Here is a 17,119-nt window from a genome sequence, read left to right as displayed (position 1 = left end):
CATAATGAGACACTCACCCCTGCTTGTCCATTTCAGTTCACTGAACAGATTTTTATCACATTCGCCATGATCATTAGGCCTGGAGCATATCAGTTTTATGTTATCACCATACTGATTCTACATCTGTCTACGCTTAAGTAGTCTGAGTGTTTTCAATTCACTTTTGATAAGAAACATAAATGGTTTTCCCCATTCTCCCCTCCATCTCTCCTAAACACATTATAATCACCAGAGTGAAAATTTTCCTTACCAGCATCAGAATGACACTCATGTGTCAGTTAGATGTACAATATGAACTATAGACTTTCCTTTCACTGGTCCCAGCAAGCCATTTTAATTTCTTTATATAGCTTCAAGGAAACTTACCAGCATTTCCACAAGGATGCATGTGCAGGATTCTGAAGATGTCAGTTATAAATATGCAATAGTTTCCTTGGTTAACAAAAAAAAAAAAAAAAAAGTTTTGTTTAAAAAGTGTTAAAATGATTATCAACTCTTCACGAGTACATATATATCTTGTGTTTTTTTTTTTTTAATATGTGAGCTCCAAGGAATATGTACGTAACTTATCTGTGTTTTCACCTAATTGTAGACACACTTTATAATAGATTGTGATGAGAAAGTAGTTTTGAAAATTGAAAGAAAACTTCACTCCTGTTAGCTTTAATTCTGATTTGGACTTACAAAAGCAAACTCGAATAATAATTTGGAAATTTTGTTCTGGAGAAAGTTCATGAAATTGAATCAAGGAATGCATAAATAGATATAGAGGATGTTACTGCATCAAGAAAGAAAAAAGTAAGAATGTTACTGCATCAAGAAAGAAAAAAGTAAGAATGTTACTGCATCAAGAAAGAAAAAAGTAAGAATGTTACTGCATCAAAAAAAAGGTAACAACAAGCTTTTTATTTTTTATGATTTAAAATTTTTTTTCTTAAATTTTGATTTAATTTTTGACATTAATTTTGCTCTAATATTGAGCAGTGAAGTCAAAATAAGAACAGACAAATATTAAAAGCATTATATACAAAGTATTAGTTTTTGCAAAACTGAAATTCCACAAAGAATTCCAAAAAAATTCCACTTTGCAGTTTCTGCCACTATTGGAAATTCAACATCTGTAGTGCATACCTGTTATGGGAACTTGTATGTGAAAGGGTCAAAACTGTGAAATTCCACAAAGAACTCACTCTGCAAAGCCTTCCACCATTGGAACTCAACATCTGTGGTGCATATGTGTTCTGGCAACTTATACATGAAAGAGTTAAGTCATATTGTAACATAAGAAAACATCTGTTAGCACATTGTTTTATCTCTCTCTCTCTCTCTCTCTCTCTCTGCCTGTATATGGAGGGAGTACCTATATGGCCAAGTTTGCTGAAATTTGGTATTAGGATAATTTAGTGCATTATTTAGTAGTCATGAAATTGGTGCATATTGAATTACGTGAACTATTACTTTTTTGTATACAATTTTATCCAACTAAATACATTAATTTTAACGAGTTCACTAAATAGCAATGTTTACAGTCTTACAGTGAGATATACAAGGTGTGGCAATAAAGTTCCTTGACTGGTGCAATAAAAAGAACACAAAGTGAAGGAGCTCAAATATGGTTTTATTTTTATTAAAAGTAATCACCACCTAATTGAATGAAGTTATTACACCATTCTGAAAGTTTTTAAAAAGAATCAACAAGTGTCCAAAGAGATTATGTTCAGTTTGGCAGTAACATTTTCCTTTATGCCCTCAATGTCCCGAAATCTCTTTTCTTTGAGGGCAGTTTTCACCTTGGAAAAGAGGAAGAAATCTGCTGGTTCTACTTTGGAAGAGTAGGGTGGATTGTTGATCTGTACAATGCCATATTTCATCAGAAATGTTTTCAAAAGAAGTGCGGAATGGGTAGAGGCATCATTGCAACAAGAACCAGCTACTTTTCTCTTGAAATTGCTGCCTCACCCAGGAAATGCACTTCAATAGTCTTCACAACAACCGTATGTAGAATGCAGTATTGATTCACTCCCCTTCAGGTACAAATTCCTTGTGAATCATACTGTGTTCATTGAAAAACATGATCATCTTGTTCCTGGACTTCTGATAATGAAACATTTTGAGCCTTGGTCATGGTTTTGAATTCCATTGCATGCTCTGATGCATTTTTTTTTAGCATATAGTGGACAATTTTTACGTACTTAAATTTTTTTTTTTTTTTTTAGATATGAACGCCCTCCTACAGATTTTACAAGTCCTGTCTCCCTACAAGCTGAAAATCAGTTAAACAGAAGATGTGCTTTGATGCTGGGAACTCAATATTCTGAAAGAATGGCTACCAACATGTTGATAACACTCAGTAAATACCTACACCACCATCGTTGGATATGGAGCATACAGAGTGGTTCTAGTTGTCCAATTACAATGAAAGCTGTAGCACGAATTATTTCAACATTAATAAAGTAAGCTTGTGAATATGTACACTGATATAGTATTCTCAGTAAGATACTAGAATTTGCTTAGTTATTTTGTTATTTCACTTTTAAATCTATTTCATTGAATTAAGCAATACTGCAAATCCTTATGCACTTTTAATAATAATGAAATGAAAGTAAATAACTGACATTACTATAGTTCTAATTAGACAAGTTACATAGCTGCTCTGTAGTATTTCTTTTCGATATGAGTTCTTGATTAATGTTAAAAGTACTCCTATTCTTTCTTTTTAAAATAAGATGGAATTGAACTCAGTGGATATAATGGTACGTGTTAATAAAAATATGCAGTTAAATTACAATTCTAAAGTGTGTGTTGTTTTTTTTTTTTTTTTTTTTTTTTTGTGTGTGTGTTTCTTTCGAAATTTATTATAACATGTATGATATATTTATATCTGATATAATTAATTTTTTTTTTTTTTTGTTAGTATTGTCTTTAAAAAATAAATAAAATAATCTAAACTAACTTCTTAAGCTATTATTTCTCCAGATGTGTCAAATATTATCTTCCTAGGGTGGATCATCCATGGGGCTGGGCAGATGATATAGTCCAAACTATTGTTACTGCTCTTTATTTATGGTGCTTTTTTTTTTTTTTTTTTTTTTTGAAAATGCTCCTTTTGTAAAAGCAAATTATAAACAAACCAAATCAAGAATCTTTCTCTGCGAATGGCATTTTGAGAAACTTATAATCCACAAGTACAAAATTACAAAAATATACACTAAAGCATTTAGGGCATAAGCCTATACTATGTATAAATATAGTGCAAGCACATCAGAAATACATAGCTATATCTGAATAAATCAGAATATTAGTAAAACGGCATCGTTTTAAGTTATATCTCATATTGTGAATACCTTCACGAGTTGCCATGGCAGAAGTTATTCACAATACAAGTTGCCATGGCAACTCGTTGTGAAGGTATTCACAATATGAGATATAACTTAAAACAATGCCGTTTTACTAATATTCTGATTTATTCAGATATGTTATGTATTTCTGATGCGCTTGCAAAAATATACACTTAATGCATTCTCTCACCCAGCAGTGATATAGGAGATAGAGCACCCAATCAGGCATTCTAATTAATTGAACTTTATTGAAATGTTCTTTATAAAATTTCTCTTTAGGAACTGTTATTTACTGACTGAGTTGCTTTTAGCCATTAGCCACACACTGCACAGTAGTGATTCCCAGAAATGCTGTTTTCAGTTTAGTTTTGGTTTCTACTCAGTTCTGGTTTACATATTGCTTATGTGAATTTTACTCATGTGATTGATTTTTGTTTACTTTGCTTGCCTAATTAGTTTTAACTTATATATTTTTTTTAATGGCCTCAAAGAGATCAAGTGAATCAGCTAGTATTAATAACATGAAGGTGAAACAATTAGATTCAGGAGATTACCAAATTTACAAGAAGTTTAGTGTTGTCCACAAAATTAACAGTAGTAAAAGCCATTATTGTAAGTAATGTAAATGCAGTATACATATAATGTTCCATAATTTTAAAGGGTAAATTTTTTGCATTTTCTTGAGCATATAAAGTACTTATGTTTTATTGCATAATTTATTATTTAAAGGTTTAAATTTTTCTGCTACATTTAATATTATTATATAGAGAAATAGTACTTTGAAATCAGCTGAAACACTGGTCATGGTCACCAGTTAAGATTATTTACATTATTTCCTATGGAAATTTACACACAGGGATATTTTATTATTTACATAAATTTCCCTCTGCATTCAAAGTGGATTCACTTTGCACTCTGTTTTTAAGAGTGCTAAGTGGGCGGGGGGGGGATACCTCTTCTTTATATACAGAAATATTTTATTTCCTATTTTATTAAAATAGGAATATGATAATTATAATATCAAACTTGTAGTTTGTTAACATTAATCATAGAGACACAATCTCAGTTTGCTTTTTCAAATTTCCTTTTTCCTTTTGTTCAGTGGAGGGAAGAATTTTATCTCTGTTATACCATTTCATAGTGAAATATTATTACTTACCAGAACATTACCAGCCTTTCATCCCCAAGTGACAAGCTATAATTTTCAAGTGCTTTTCATATTGTGATTTATAACATCTTTCTGGTGCAAGTACACTAGCTTTTCATAACTTTTTTTCTCCACTCATAGTGTTATTGCTACCTCCACTAGCAGTGGAGGTAGCAGACTGTTCTTATCTGTACTGAACACTGTTCTTAGTGTTTGGTCACTGATTAGCACCACTTCTGCCTCCATGTGGCAAAGTTGGAAACCTGGGTAGAAAGAGCTACTTTCCTCTGAACTAAAAGGATCAAAATATGGAATTAAATGAAACTGACTTGACACATCGCACTTGAAAAGACTGCATACTGACACAGTATGCAGTCTTTTTACTGTGACAGGAGTGCCCATCTTTTCTTTAAGAGTCTGTTTTTTGCGATTTCTCATTGAGAATTTTCCCCATTTCTCATGCGGAAACATTTAGAAAACATAGCAGGTTCGCAAGAAATGGTGGAAAGACTTAGATCCAGTGATTAACACCAGAACTGTCTGCTAGCCAAATCCCCAAAACTGCTGTTTCTGGCCATTTTGTGCTTATGTAATCCACATAAAAGTAATACTTCTGATAGTAAAAATTTGAACACCAAACTTTTTTGTCTAGGAAATAAACTGATGTTTAAAATTAATTTGCACAGTTTAAACAAATGACAGTTTTTCAACAGTTCTTGTACATTTTCTGCATGCATACTTTTTACACACAGTGCAGTTTTCTGTGCTTTGCATCGCCTAATTTGGCATTTGATACCTTTTGACAGGTTTGACATGGCCATTACTGTTATTGGTTTGAGCTGCTGCCTTCTGTGAATCTCTATATTCTTTTCTGAATTCTATAGCTAGATTCAATATAACATCTCTTCTCTTCATAACTTTCCCTGTCACTTCTTTATAAATAATCCAAGTGTCAATTACTGCAGGATTTCATAAATTATAAAAGATGTGAACCTGCTTTTGTTGAATATTTTTTAGCCATTTGGTCTGTGTCAGGCTTCTTCTTTGTACTATTACTTATTGCAATATTTGTGTGAAGCATACTCAAGATTATGGCATTTTTATTTGCTTTGGGCTGATAATTCATTACACTGTGGTCATCAAGTTTGAAAACTGAAGTGGAATGTAATGACAGGGCGCTGCACACTATTTTTCTTATCAGTAGTCTGTATTCAGCATTAATAGTGGCGAATGATACACAAAAGCAAGCTTATACAGCATCAGCCAAAAAATAAAAAAATAATAATAAATAAAATTAAAATAAAGAAAATAATAAAAATAATAATAAAAAAATACCATTTCACCCATCCATTCCTTCAATAGTTTGTCTAGTTCTTCCTTGAATTTATTCAAGTTTCCACTTCCACAACATCAGATGGAAGTTTGTTGTAGAAATCAACAACCAGTTGACTAAAGGCAAATTTCTGCACATCTGGGCTGCAACTATCCTTTCTCATTTTGAATTTATGTCCCCTCATGAGAATAGTCTGAGCAAGAGGAAGAATCCCATCAGCATTGAGCTTGCTCAATCAGTTCAAAGCCTTAAACATCTCAATCAGATCAGCTTGCAGGTGCCTAGTCGTCAGACTGCAGTTTGCAGAACTGAAGGCTTTCTTTGTAAGAGGAGTGCTCTTTGTTCCCTCTCAACAATCTTGTTTCCCTTTTTGTTCCCACTCCAGTAGCTTTACAGCATTCCTAAAATGAGGCCACCAGACCTGTATGCAGTACTCAAGATGTGGCCTGACCATGTCATTATACAATGACCTGTCCATTATACAATGGGATAATCACCTTCTTATTCATGCTGGCAAATTCCTGTATTTCATTGACAAAACACTGTGCTGTCCTAGCTGCCTTTCTGCACTGCTCAGAATTTCATATCTAACTGCAAAATTATCCCCCCCCCTCCCAGGTCTTTTTCATTTTCCACTACCCTGAGTACAGTACCACACAGTTGGTACATTAATCTGGGATTACTGTTACTCATATGCAGTAATCATGGTGTGTAGGCTGACAAAATACCACTGGATGCTGATTTAACATTTGTCAATGTTAAACCTAAATTGCCATTTCTCAGCTAAACCGCCTCAATTTTCTAGATCTTGTTGCAGTAGAATACTGTCATTAACTACCCTGTGAAACTTTGTATTACCTGTAAACTTAGACATTAAGCTTGATATACCTTCATTAATAAATACAGAAAACAACAATGGGCCCAGCATCAAACCTTGGAGGACTCCACTGATAACATTAGTTCATGAAGAGCAGAGTCCTTTGATGATAACTCTCTGTCTTTTCCCATTCAGCCATTCCATTATCCATAGCAGCAACTTGTCCTTAATGCCACACCACTCCAATTTGTACGGCAGTCTGTTGGTAACATCATCAGTTGTTCCCGGCAAGCACACCCTGGTTCTGGGCCACCTATCTTTATTACAATAAATATTACTAATTTCCCCTGACAATAGAGTCTCCCAATAAAACTAGATCACCTTAAACCAGAGCGGTATGCACCTGACTGTTCTTATCTGGAACCTGAGTTGGTGGGGTGCATCACTCAACAGGTCACAAGATACTTGAGTCCCTGACGAGCTCCCAGTTACATTTGTTTCTAGGGCAAGCACTCATTTCTTCATTGACTCAAATTCTTCTCATGATGCACCAAGTTCTAATTTGAGATCAGTACACTCCTTATATCAGGTGCATAGAAAAAATCTTCAGTTGAGCTAGATTTGTCCACTAGACCAACCTTAGAATACATGCCACAGGCTATACAAAAGAAAAACTCATGATTCACACTGGAAATGCCCATAGGCATTTCTATCTTGGTCACAATGTCCTTGGACTTTGTATTGTAAGTAGATCTTGTAGCAACCATTATTAATTAAAATTTAAATTACCAAAATATTACAGAAATGAAACTGTTGACAAAACGTTAACCACTAGAGAAGTTAAATTTAGCTACCAAATGAAAGTTATGAATTATCTACTAAAATATTGATAAAAAAGGCTATCTGCATATTAAGCTGTAGCTTTTCAAATACTTTAGAAAATTTTAAATTTACAATATATTACAGGATTTAAATTAATAAACTGTTTCAGAAATTAAACTGTTAACAAAACTTGAACCACTAGTGCAGTTAAATTTAAGGTACCAAACAAAAGTTATGAAGATCCTGCCAAAATATCGATAACATAGGCTTTCTGAATATCAGAAACCCCTTCTGAATAACCCCTTCCCGGATCATTTTTTTCCAGGAAATGTGCCGTAACGGATCGACTTTTTTTATTTTACAGATTAAAAGTATGCATCATACGAATACTCGTATAGTTTTTTTGTGTTTTTTATTAATTTTTTCGTAGAAAATACATGGGAGTAATTAACCCATTTGGGCTATCCTGAGTTATCTCGTGTATGGCAAAAAGTGCAAATTATACAGATTTTTTTTAATAAATTAGCGATTGAGCTAAAAGAAAGGCACAGAAAATGTCTTCATTACTCATTATATAAATAAATTTAAAAAATCAATCGGAATGCACAAGCAGTAACCTCCCGCCACAAGCAATAATCGCGAACTAACTGCATTCTGACACACGGCCGCCACAAGTGGACAGGTGAGGTAAGCGTCGCTTACTGGCAGCAGTTCAAGAGGGCAGCAAAATATTTTTCGATATTGTTTTTGCGAATTATTTTCGTGGGTTCAGTATTCTGCATTTAGGATGGCAAATTATATTTTGCTTACTGGTGGCACAGAGTAGTAAGATATCATACTACTCTGTGCGCACAGGAACATGCGATACTGTTTTGACATTGCTGTACAATATAAGTAAAATGAAAGCCAGTCATCTGCTGCCATGCGTGAGAAATCTGGGGATTTACCTGGTTAATGCAGAATTAGCCAGATAAATTCCAGAGAAAATACATTTCAGTCCTAAATTTGGAGGTATTATTGTTTGCTTCGGGTATTATTGCATCCCGAGATATTTCGTTCCGTAGCAATATGGCCTTAGTTGCTAATGCTCCTAAAAAAAAAAAAAAAAAAACCAAAAAACCAAATATTTCTTTCGGTCCTAAATTTGGAGATATTATTGTTAGTTTCAGGTATTATTGTATCCCGAGATATTTTGTTAGTGTAGTTCCAAATAACTTTTAAAACTAAAAATGAGATATCTTGGGGGATAATCCATGAAGGGGTTAATCTGTGGTTTTAGAAATACTAAACTAAATACAAAAATAATCTAATCTATGTGCCTATATGAATTCAAACTATATATTAACTGCAGTTTAGTATATTAAATAAAAAATAAAAAACATCAAAATTATTAAAAAAAACAACCTGCTATGAGGTTCTGAATTGCACAGCCACCATATACAATCAATGCAGCAATGTGCTATATATCTGCAGTGGTTGACATCCCAAGATTTTCATGTAAGTATCAGACCAGATCCAAGTCATTTCAATTTTTAAAAAAGCCTTTTGTTAGATCCCAACACTTTCTGATTCTGAGATTTCAGGGAATGATCATGCTGAGTAGACTGACAAAATACCAATGGATGCTGGATTTAACTCATTTTTTATAGATTTCTTTCGTTGATGATCAATCCTACATATGAAGAGCAAGCAAATGAATGAAATACAGTACAATCATACAAATAATAAACTTATGTAGAAGTCTTATATATGTTAGATAATTAAACATGATTCAATTTTTTGGACCACTATATCTTGCAGAGAGGATCATGAAATTGCTTTTTACATATTCTTTATAAGCATTTTATGTCCATGTGTTCACATATTGGAAATATTGGTCTACAATTTTATAGCCTGTAACATGTTTGCTGCCACCTATATTGCACACCTTCTTGATGGTAAGCCCTGTTACGTCACTTATGTGACAACGAACGTCTAGAGTGGTTCTCTTCAAGACGCCTGGTCAGCGTGAAGAGGAAAAGACCAAACCCACTAACATATGACAGCACGGCGAAACAAATGGCCCTCAGTCCCCAGCGGCTTTCACTCCCCCTCTTATGGCAGCGAGAGGATCAGAGTGGAAGCAGAGGGTGCTAAGAATCTCTGGGTACGACCAGGCTGCCATACACGGAAACTGAACTTGGCCTGTTACAACGTAAGATCACTCATCGGCGAAGACAGGATATTAGAGCTGGAAAAGGAATTAGAAAATGTGAATTGGAATATCATCGGTTTGGCTAAAAGAAGAAGAAGAAGAAATGAATCACTTATAAGTTTATCAAGTGGGTTTCTGTTGGTGTACAACAGATTTCCACTTGATAAACTTATAAGTGACAAAGACTTGCGGAATTTGCAGAATCTCAAGGATTATTAGTAATGAACACTTTTTTCAAGAAAAGAGTGAGCAGAAAGTGGACATGGAAAAGTCCAAATGGATTAACAACTAACGAAATCGACTTCATCCTCACTAACAGAAGGTATATATAGTGAATGATGCTACTGTCCTGAATAAGGTAAATGTTGGAAGTGATCAAGGAATGGTAAGATGTACACTTGATATAGGAAAGGAAAGGAAAAAACTGACTCAAATAAATAATTTTTTTTTTTTTTTTTTTTTTTTATGAGAACCCCAAACACGAGAGGTATTATAACCTATAGTACTTACTAACGTGCTTGGGTTGGAGGTTGAGAAGACAAAAGAAGATATTTGTTGATATTGGACTTGAACTTCTGTAGATTGTAATTTTCAGGAAATACGTATGAAGGAAGGTTGTTCCAGAAAACCGCAGTTGAATGAATAAATGAGGAAGATGAAAAGTTGGTTCTGTGGGTTTGAAGTTGGACAGTAAATGGATGTTGGCTGGTGGCGGCACGTGTTCGGACTGTTTTGAAAGAGAGAGCGGGAATTATAGAAGCCAATTCAGAAGAACAGTGCCCATGGAAGTATCTGTAGAAGAGGCATGCAGCAGAAACAGTGCGTCTATGAGAAAGCGAGTGGAGCGACTCTGTTAGAGGTGAATCATTAATTAACCTAACTGCCCTCTTCTGAATGGAATCAAGAAGCCTGAGAGAGGTTTTGGGGGCACCACCCCAGATGTGGGAACAATATTCCATGGCAGGGCAGATTTGCGATTTATACAGAGTGAGCAGCTGTTTGGGAGAAAAGTAACGCCGAGAGTGAAAGAGAAAACCAAGTTTTTTAGATGCAGAGGAAGCAATATTTGTAATGTGCTTGTGCCAAGAGAGATTAGAAGTCAGTCGGAGTGTCACTAAAGATAAGCATAGGAGCAGAAGAATCCTTTTTGCGAGATATAAGACAAGATTGAGTTTTAGAAGGGTTGAAATCAACTAAGTTGTCTTTGCCCCACTGGAGAATTACCTGAAGATCGGCATTTAAGGAATTGGCAGCAGATTTTCGAGAGCTTGAAGCTGATTGAGCTGGACGAGGTTTCTCAAAATGGAAAGTTGAATGCAATGTGCTATCATCGGCAAAACTATGGATAGGATTTCCAGTCAATGGAAGAAGGTCATTGATATACAAGAGGAAAAGAGTGGGGGAAAGAACTGAACCTTGGGGGACACCGGCATTAGTGGAGAAGTTAGAAGACAGAGAGCCATCTACCATCACCCTCAGTGAGCGATCAGAGAGAAAACTGGATAACCAATTACTAAAAACAGTTGGCAAACCATAAGATGGAAGCTTGTTTAGAAGACCTTTATGCCAAACACGATCAAAAGCCTTTGAGATGTCAAGAGCAACTACTTGTGTTTCACCGAACCTTTCCATTGAATTAGTCCATAAATGGGTAACATAAGCCAGAATATCACTAGTGGATCGGCACTGACGGAATCCATACTGGCGATCGTTGATCAGACGGAAGGTTTCTAGGTAGTTTAAGAGTTGGCAGTTAATTGATTTCTCCATTACTTTAGAAAGAGTAGAAGTAATTGCAATGGGACGATAATTGGATGGGAGGGATTTGTCACCCTTTTTAGGAACTGGCTGGATACGAGCAAATTTCCAAACAGAAGGAAAAACACCTTTGGAATAAGAAAGTGAAAAAAGGCGGCAAAGAATAGGAGTAAGTTCAGGAGCACAGGTTTTGAGAACAAGTGGAGAAATACCATCGGGACCTGGAGCTTTCTTAGCATCAAGATTCGTCAAAATCCTTCTGATATCCTTTTGACGGAAGACCACAGGAGGCATTGAATGGAGCGTGTTAGGAATGGTGGGAGGTGTTTTACCAAGACCATTAATACATGAGCTCGAAGAAAAATGGGATGCTAGCAGGTCAGCTTTATCCTTGGCTGAAGTGACAACAGAACCATCTGGTTTGGACAGAGGTGGGAGCAGAGATGGGCAAAAGTTGCGGCCAATAGCTTTGGCAAGAGACCAGAATGCTCGGCTACCATTAGGGCAAGAAGCAAGTTTTCTACTCTTAGCCTGTTCAAACTCTAGTTTGGACTGATTAATAACCGCTTTACAATTGTTGCGAGCTTTGGTGTAGGCAGAAAATGAAACTGAAGAATTAGAAACAAGCCAATTACGATATGCAACGTTCTTCTCTTGGACAGCCTTAGCACATTTATTGGAAAACCAAGGTTTAGATAAAGGACGAGATTTTACAGTGGAGTGTGGGATAAAGGATTCCATTCCTGCAAGAATAATTTCACTGACACGATCTGAGCAAACGTTGACATCAGAAGTTTTGAAACAGTAATCAGACCAAGGAAAAGAAGAAAAGAAGTCTCGCAGGTCATCCCATTTTGCATTCTTGTAATGCCAAACAATACGAGGTTGGGAATAGCCATGAGATAAAGGTTCCATTGGAGAAGAGACAATCACCAAGTTGTGATCTGAAGTGCCTAAAGGACCTCTCACTTCAACCTTGTACTTAGAAGGGTTGTTTGTGAGAAAAAGATCAAGCGTATTGGCTGTATGATTAGGATTGTCCGGTATTCTTGTAGGTAAATGAACAATCTGTGCTAGGTCATTAATAATTGCAAAAGCCTCAGCATCTCGACCTGCTGGGTCGGTGTGACTAGAAAACGGAAGCCAGCTAATACAAAGGTCTTTGAGATAACAGAAGAGGAGAAAAAGCAGTATGTACTGGAATTTAAGAACAAGTTTGAGCTTCTGCAGACTGCTCAGAACCAAGATATCGACAAGGAATATTACAACTTTCTGAAAGTGATAAAGCCCAAGAAACCTATAGGGAAAAAGAAATCCAAAGAAGAAAAATTAGTCAAGAAACACTTGTTATGATGAACCAAAGGTGATAAATGAAGAGCAAGATAAACACTGACAAGGAGAAAATTGAGTATACTGAGTTATGCAAAGCCATTAGAAAGAGACTCAGAGAGGACATAAGAAGATTTAACACAAGAAAAGTAGAACAAGCATTAAGGGAAAACAAAGGACTTAAATCAGCAGCAATGAGCAGTAATACAGAAAGGCAAATGATATTGAAACTGAAGAATAGTGATGGTGTACTTATAAATATCAGAGAAGGCATAATTCAAATAGCAGAGAAGGCATAATTCAAATAGCAGAAGACTACTATAGAGAATTATACAAGGAGCGAGGGAATGATGCCAGCAGTGGGAAAGATTGATCGCAAATTAGAAACACATAGGACATATCCGATATTTTTCCTGATGAGGTAGAACATGCATTGAAGAAAATGAAGAATCAGAAAGCCCCGGGGGAAGATGACGTTACTGTAGAGTTGTTAAAATTTGGAGAACGAGACATAACACAAACACTGGCAAGGCTCTTCACAAAGTGCATTAGAAAGGGTGTGACGCCTAGGCAGTGGAATAATGCAATCTTAGTTTTGCTTCATAAGAAAGGAGATAAATCAGAAATTGGGAATTATAGACCAATTCGCTTGTTATCCCACATCTACAAGTTGTTCACAAGGGTCATTAATAACAGATTAGAAAGAATACTTGATGAGAATCAACTGAAAGAGCAAGCTGGCGTTAGGACAGGATTCTCAACTATGGATCACCTTCACGTAATATCACAGCTAACGGAGAAAGCAAATGAATATAAAACACCATTATGCCTGGAATTTGTGGATTATGAAAAGGCATTTGACTCCATACAGCATAAGGCAATGTTTCGGGCACTGGAAAGACAAGGCATAGATACTCCATATATTATGATTTTGAAGAAAATATATGAGAACGCTACCTCCTTTATTAGACTAGACAAAGGCAGTAGGAAATTTAAAATCGAGAAAGGAGTTCGACAAGGCTGCTGCCCTTGAGGAATCTTTCAGTAGATTAGACTGGCCACAGAAAGGAGTCAATGTGAATGGAGAGTACCTAAACCATTTAAGATCTGCAGATGACATTGTGGTCATAAGCCACGATCCCAAAGAATTAGAGGAAAATCTTAATCAGTTATGCACAGTTAGTAAGGATTTTGGACTAAAGATGAATATGGCTAAAACAAAAGTAATGATGAACAAGTATGCCACGGAAAGGGATATAATGATTGAAGGAGCAGTAATTGAAAAGGTGGAGTCATATACTTATCTGGGACAAGTTATTAGCTGTAATAATGATAAATGGCTGGAAGTCAAGAGAAGAATAAATTTTGGATGGATAGCATTCAGGAAATATAGCCACATACTGAAGAGCAATATCCCAGTTTGTCTGAAACGTAAAATAATGAACCAATGTATACTCCCCACCATGACTTATGGAAGTGAAACTTGAGCACTCACCAAAAAAATGGAAGAGAAGCTGAGAACTACACAGCAAAGAATGGAAAGAATTATATTGGGGATCAGACTGTTAGATAAGAAGAGAAACACATGGATTAGGCAACAAACTCAAGTAAAGGACATTCTTATCAAAACTAAAGAACTGAAATGGTCTTGGGCAGGACACATAGCTTGAAGACACAATGACAGATGGACTAAGAAAATAACAGGATGGTACCCAAGAGGAGCTAGAAGAAAACCTGGAAGACAACGGCGGAGATGGATAGATGAAATTCATGAGTTTGTGGGTAGTAAATGGATGGCCATAGCACAAAACAGAAGAAACTGGAAAGTTGCTGGAGAGGCCTTCATCCTGCAATGGATTGAAAATGCTGATGATGATGATGATATTTGAGGGAGTGCATTCAGTTTTCTTCAGTCTCTTAATGTTTTATAGGATTTTTAATTTTTTTATGTTTTAATCTTATATTTTTAAAGAATCAAGAGTATGGATTCACTATGTATTTATTTGGTGTCAAATCATTTAAATTGTTTTTAAAATACAGACATATTGTATTCTCTTGCTCAAAGTTTGGGGCAGTGATTCGATAAATTTTGGGGTTGGGCTTGGGATCTGCAGGTCTCTGATTCCGGGGTGCATTGGATCTCTGATCTTGGCTACGAGGGAGCGGAATGCATGTAATCTGTTTGCATAATTATTCAACTACGGAGAGTATCAGCACTGAGGTGTTCTACAAGACATCAGAGAGGTAAATCTTCCATTTCTAAACTAATTTACTTATAATGTAGAATGTATTGAGCCATTGCTGCTCTGCTAACTATTAAATAACTATTAATTACACTTAGTGTAGTATAATTTTTGGAATGTCAGGTTTTAGAGGTTATGCACTGCGTAGTTGAAGACCTGACGTAGCCCAGTGGTCAGGAGCGAGAGTGCATAGCACGCGTTCCTTGAGTGGACCGGGGTTCAAGCCTGTGACTACTAAATACGATAAATATTTGTGTTATTGTAAACTCTACTGACTTGGTTGTCGTGCCGGAGTATAAACAGAAAAATTTATTTTTAGGCCTGACGTAGCCCAGTGGTCAGGAGCAAGAGTGCATAGCACGCGTTCCTGAGTGGACCGGGGTTCAAGCCCGTGACTACTAAATACGATAAATATTTGTATTGATGATTTATTGTAAACTCTACTGACTTGGTTGTCGTGCCGGAGTATAAACAGAAAATTTATTTATTTATTTTTAATTTTTAATTAAGCAACAAGCTCCAAAATTTACAGTCAGTCCCTTGGACATACAGAATTTAATGCGAGCACTGAGTGGCTAGATATGTTTAAGAAGCACCACAGAATTGTGGAAAAGGTTATTTGTGGAGAAAGTGTTAATGTAAGCGAAGAAGATTGCAACAGTTGGAGGAACAATACCTTAAAGAAGATTTTGGAAGAATATGAACCTAAGGATGTTTTTAATGCTGATGAAATGGGTTTATTCTTTAAATGTTTACCAAATAGAACACTTGCTTTTAAGGATGATAAATGTTTTGGTGGAAAGCAAAGAAAGAATCACTGTGCTAGTTGGAGCAAATATGACAGTAAGTGAAAAATTAAGACTTTTAGACATTGGAAAATCAAAAAACCCAAGATGTTTTAGAGGAACAAAATCTTTGGAAGTTGACTACACCTTTAGTAAAAAAAGCATGGATGACAAGTGATATTTTTGAAGAATGGATATTAAAACTAGACAAGTGTATAACAAAAGAAAAAAGGAAAATCGTGTTGGTAACTGACAACTGTCTGGCACATCTTGCCAGTATTTCTGCCAAACTTAAAAGTGTGAAGTTGTTGTTTTTACCACCAAATGTAACATCAAAACTCCAGCCAATGGACCAAGACATTATTAAAAATTTTAAATTTCATTATCGAAAGAGAATAATAATGAAGATTGTCAGTGCGTTATCTGAAAATAGAAACTTGGAGGTTGCAATTAACCTTAGAGATTGCATCTCTGAATTGGCAAAAGTTTGGACAAACGATGTCACTGAATACACTATTCAAAATTGTTTTTTGAAAGCGGATTTGCATTGAATACAGAAGTCAAACAACAACTGGATGAACAAGATGAACTGCTCCTTTCAAAACTGAAAAACTTTTGGACATTATTAGAATTATCCGGAAACACTGAAAATGAAATAACATTGGATAGTTATGTTTATGTAGATCAAAATGTAACTACAACAGAACATCCAAATGAAGATGAAATACTGCCGAACAGTGTTAGATGTGACCAATCACGAAGAAATTAACGATACGCTGAAGACTCATCAGAACAACCCATAGAAAAGCCAACTCACGAAGAAATGATTCACGCTTTTAAAACAGTTTGTATGGGTCTACAGTTTTGTGAAAATGTTCCTGATAATGTTATTAATGTTCTGAACAAATGTGAGGTTTTCTTTGAGAATCGGACAATTTTTTAATTGTACTGTGCAAACGAAAATTACAGATTTTTTTAATTTGTGATACTTACCGGCGAAAATTTTGTAAACTTAATTTAAATAAGTATGTTGACACAGTAAAATTGTAATAAATGTAGATTCGTTTTCATTTTCTAATTAGATAACAATTTCTAATAAAAAAAAATATTCTCTGTATAACGAAATTTCTCTATAACGAATTTTTTCATTTATTGAGTTCATTATAGGGAAGTTCGACTGTATATATATAAATGTAAACTGTAAAATATTATGAAGAGTAAAAATAAAGCAATAAAGAAATAGATGTCCGCAAATATAAGTGGCTGCTTAATCATAACCAAAAAAATTTCACATAATATAATGTATTAGTAATATATAGGCAAAATGGGAAAAGTGCAGGAAATAAGTGCAAA

General features: G+C 35.3%; 1 protein-coding gene across 1 annotated transcript in view; it reads left to right on the top strand.

Moving 5' to 3' along the window:
- The window catches only part of LOC150086960 (KICSTOR complex protein SZT2-like), a 1,378,951-nt gene that overhangs the window by 273,486 nt on the left and 1,088,346 nt on the right, over window positions 1–17,119 (top strand). The window contains exon 18 of the mRNA XM_090372336.1: window positions 2,217–2,453. Within this exon, the coding sequence (XP_090228462.1) occupies window positions 2,217–2,453 (237 nt within the window). The remainder of the gene's footprint in view (window positions 1–2,216; window positions 2,454–17,119) is intronic.

Source organism: Mastigoproctus giganteus, chromosome 4 (assembly GCF_048544385.1).
Source record: "Mastigoproctus giganteus isolate SK-2022 chromosome 4, ASM4854438v1, whole genome shotgun sequence".
Lineage (NCBI taxonomy): Eukaryota > Metazoa > Arthropoda > Arachnida > Uropygi > Thelyphonidae > Mastigoproctus > Mastigoproctus giganteus.
This window is presented reverse-complemented; position numbering and strand designations above follow the sequence as displayed.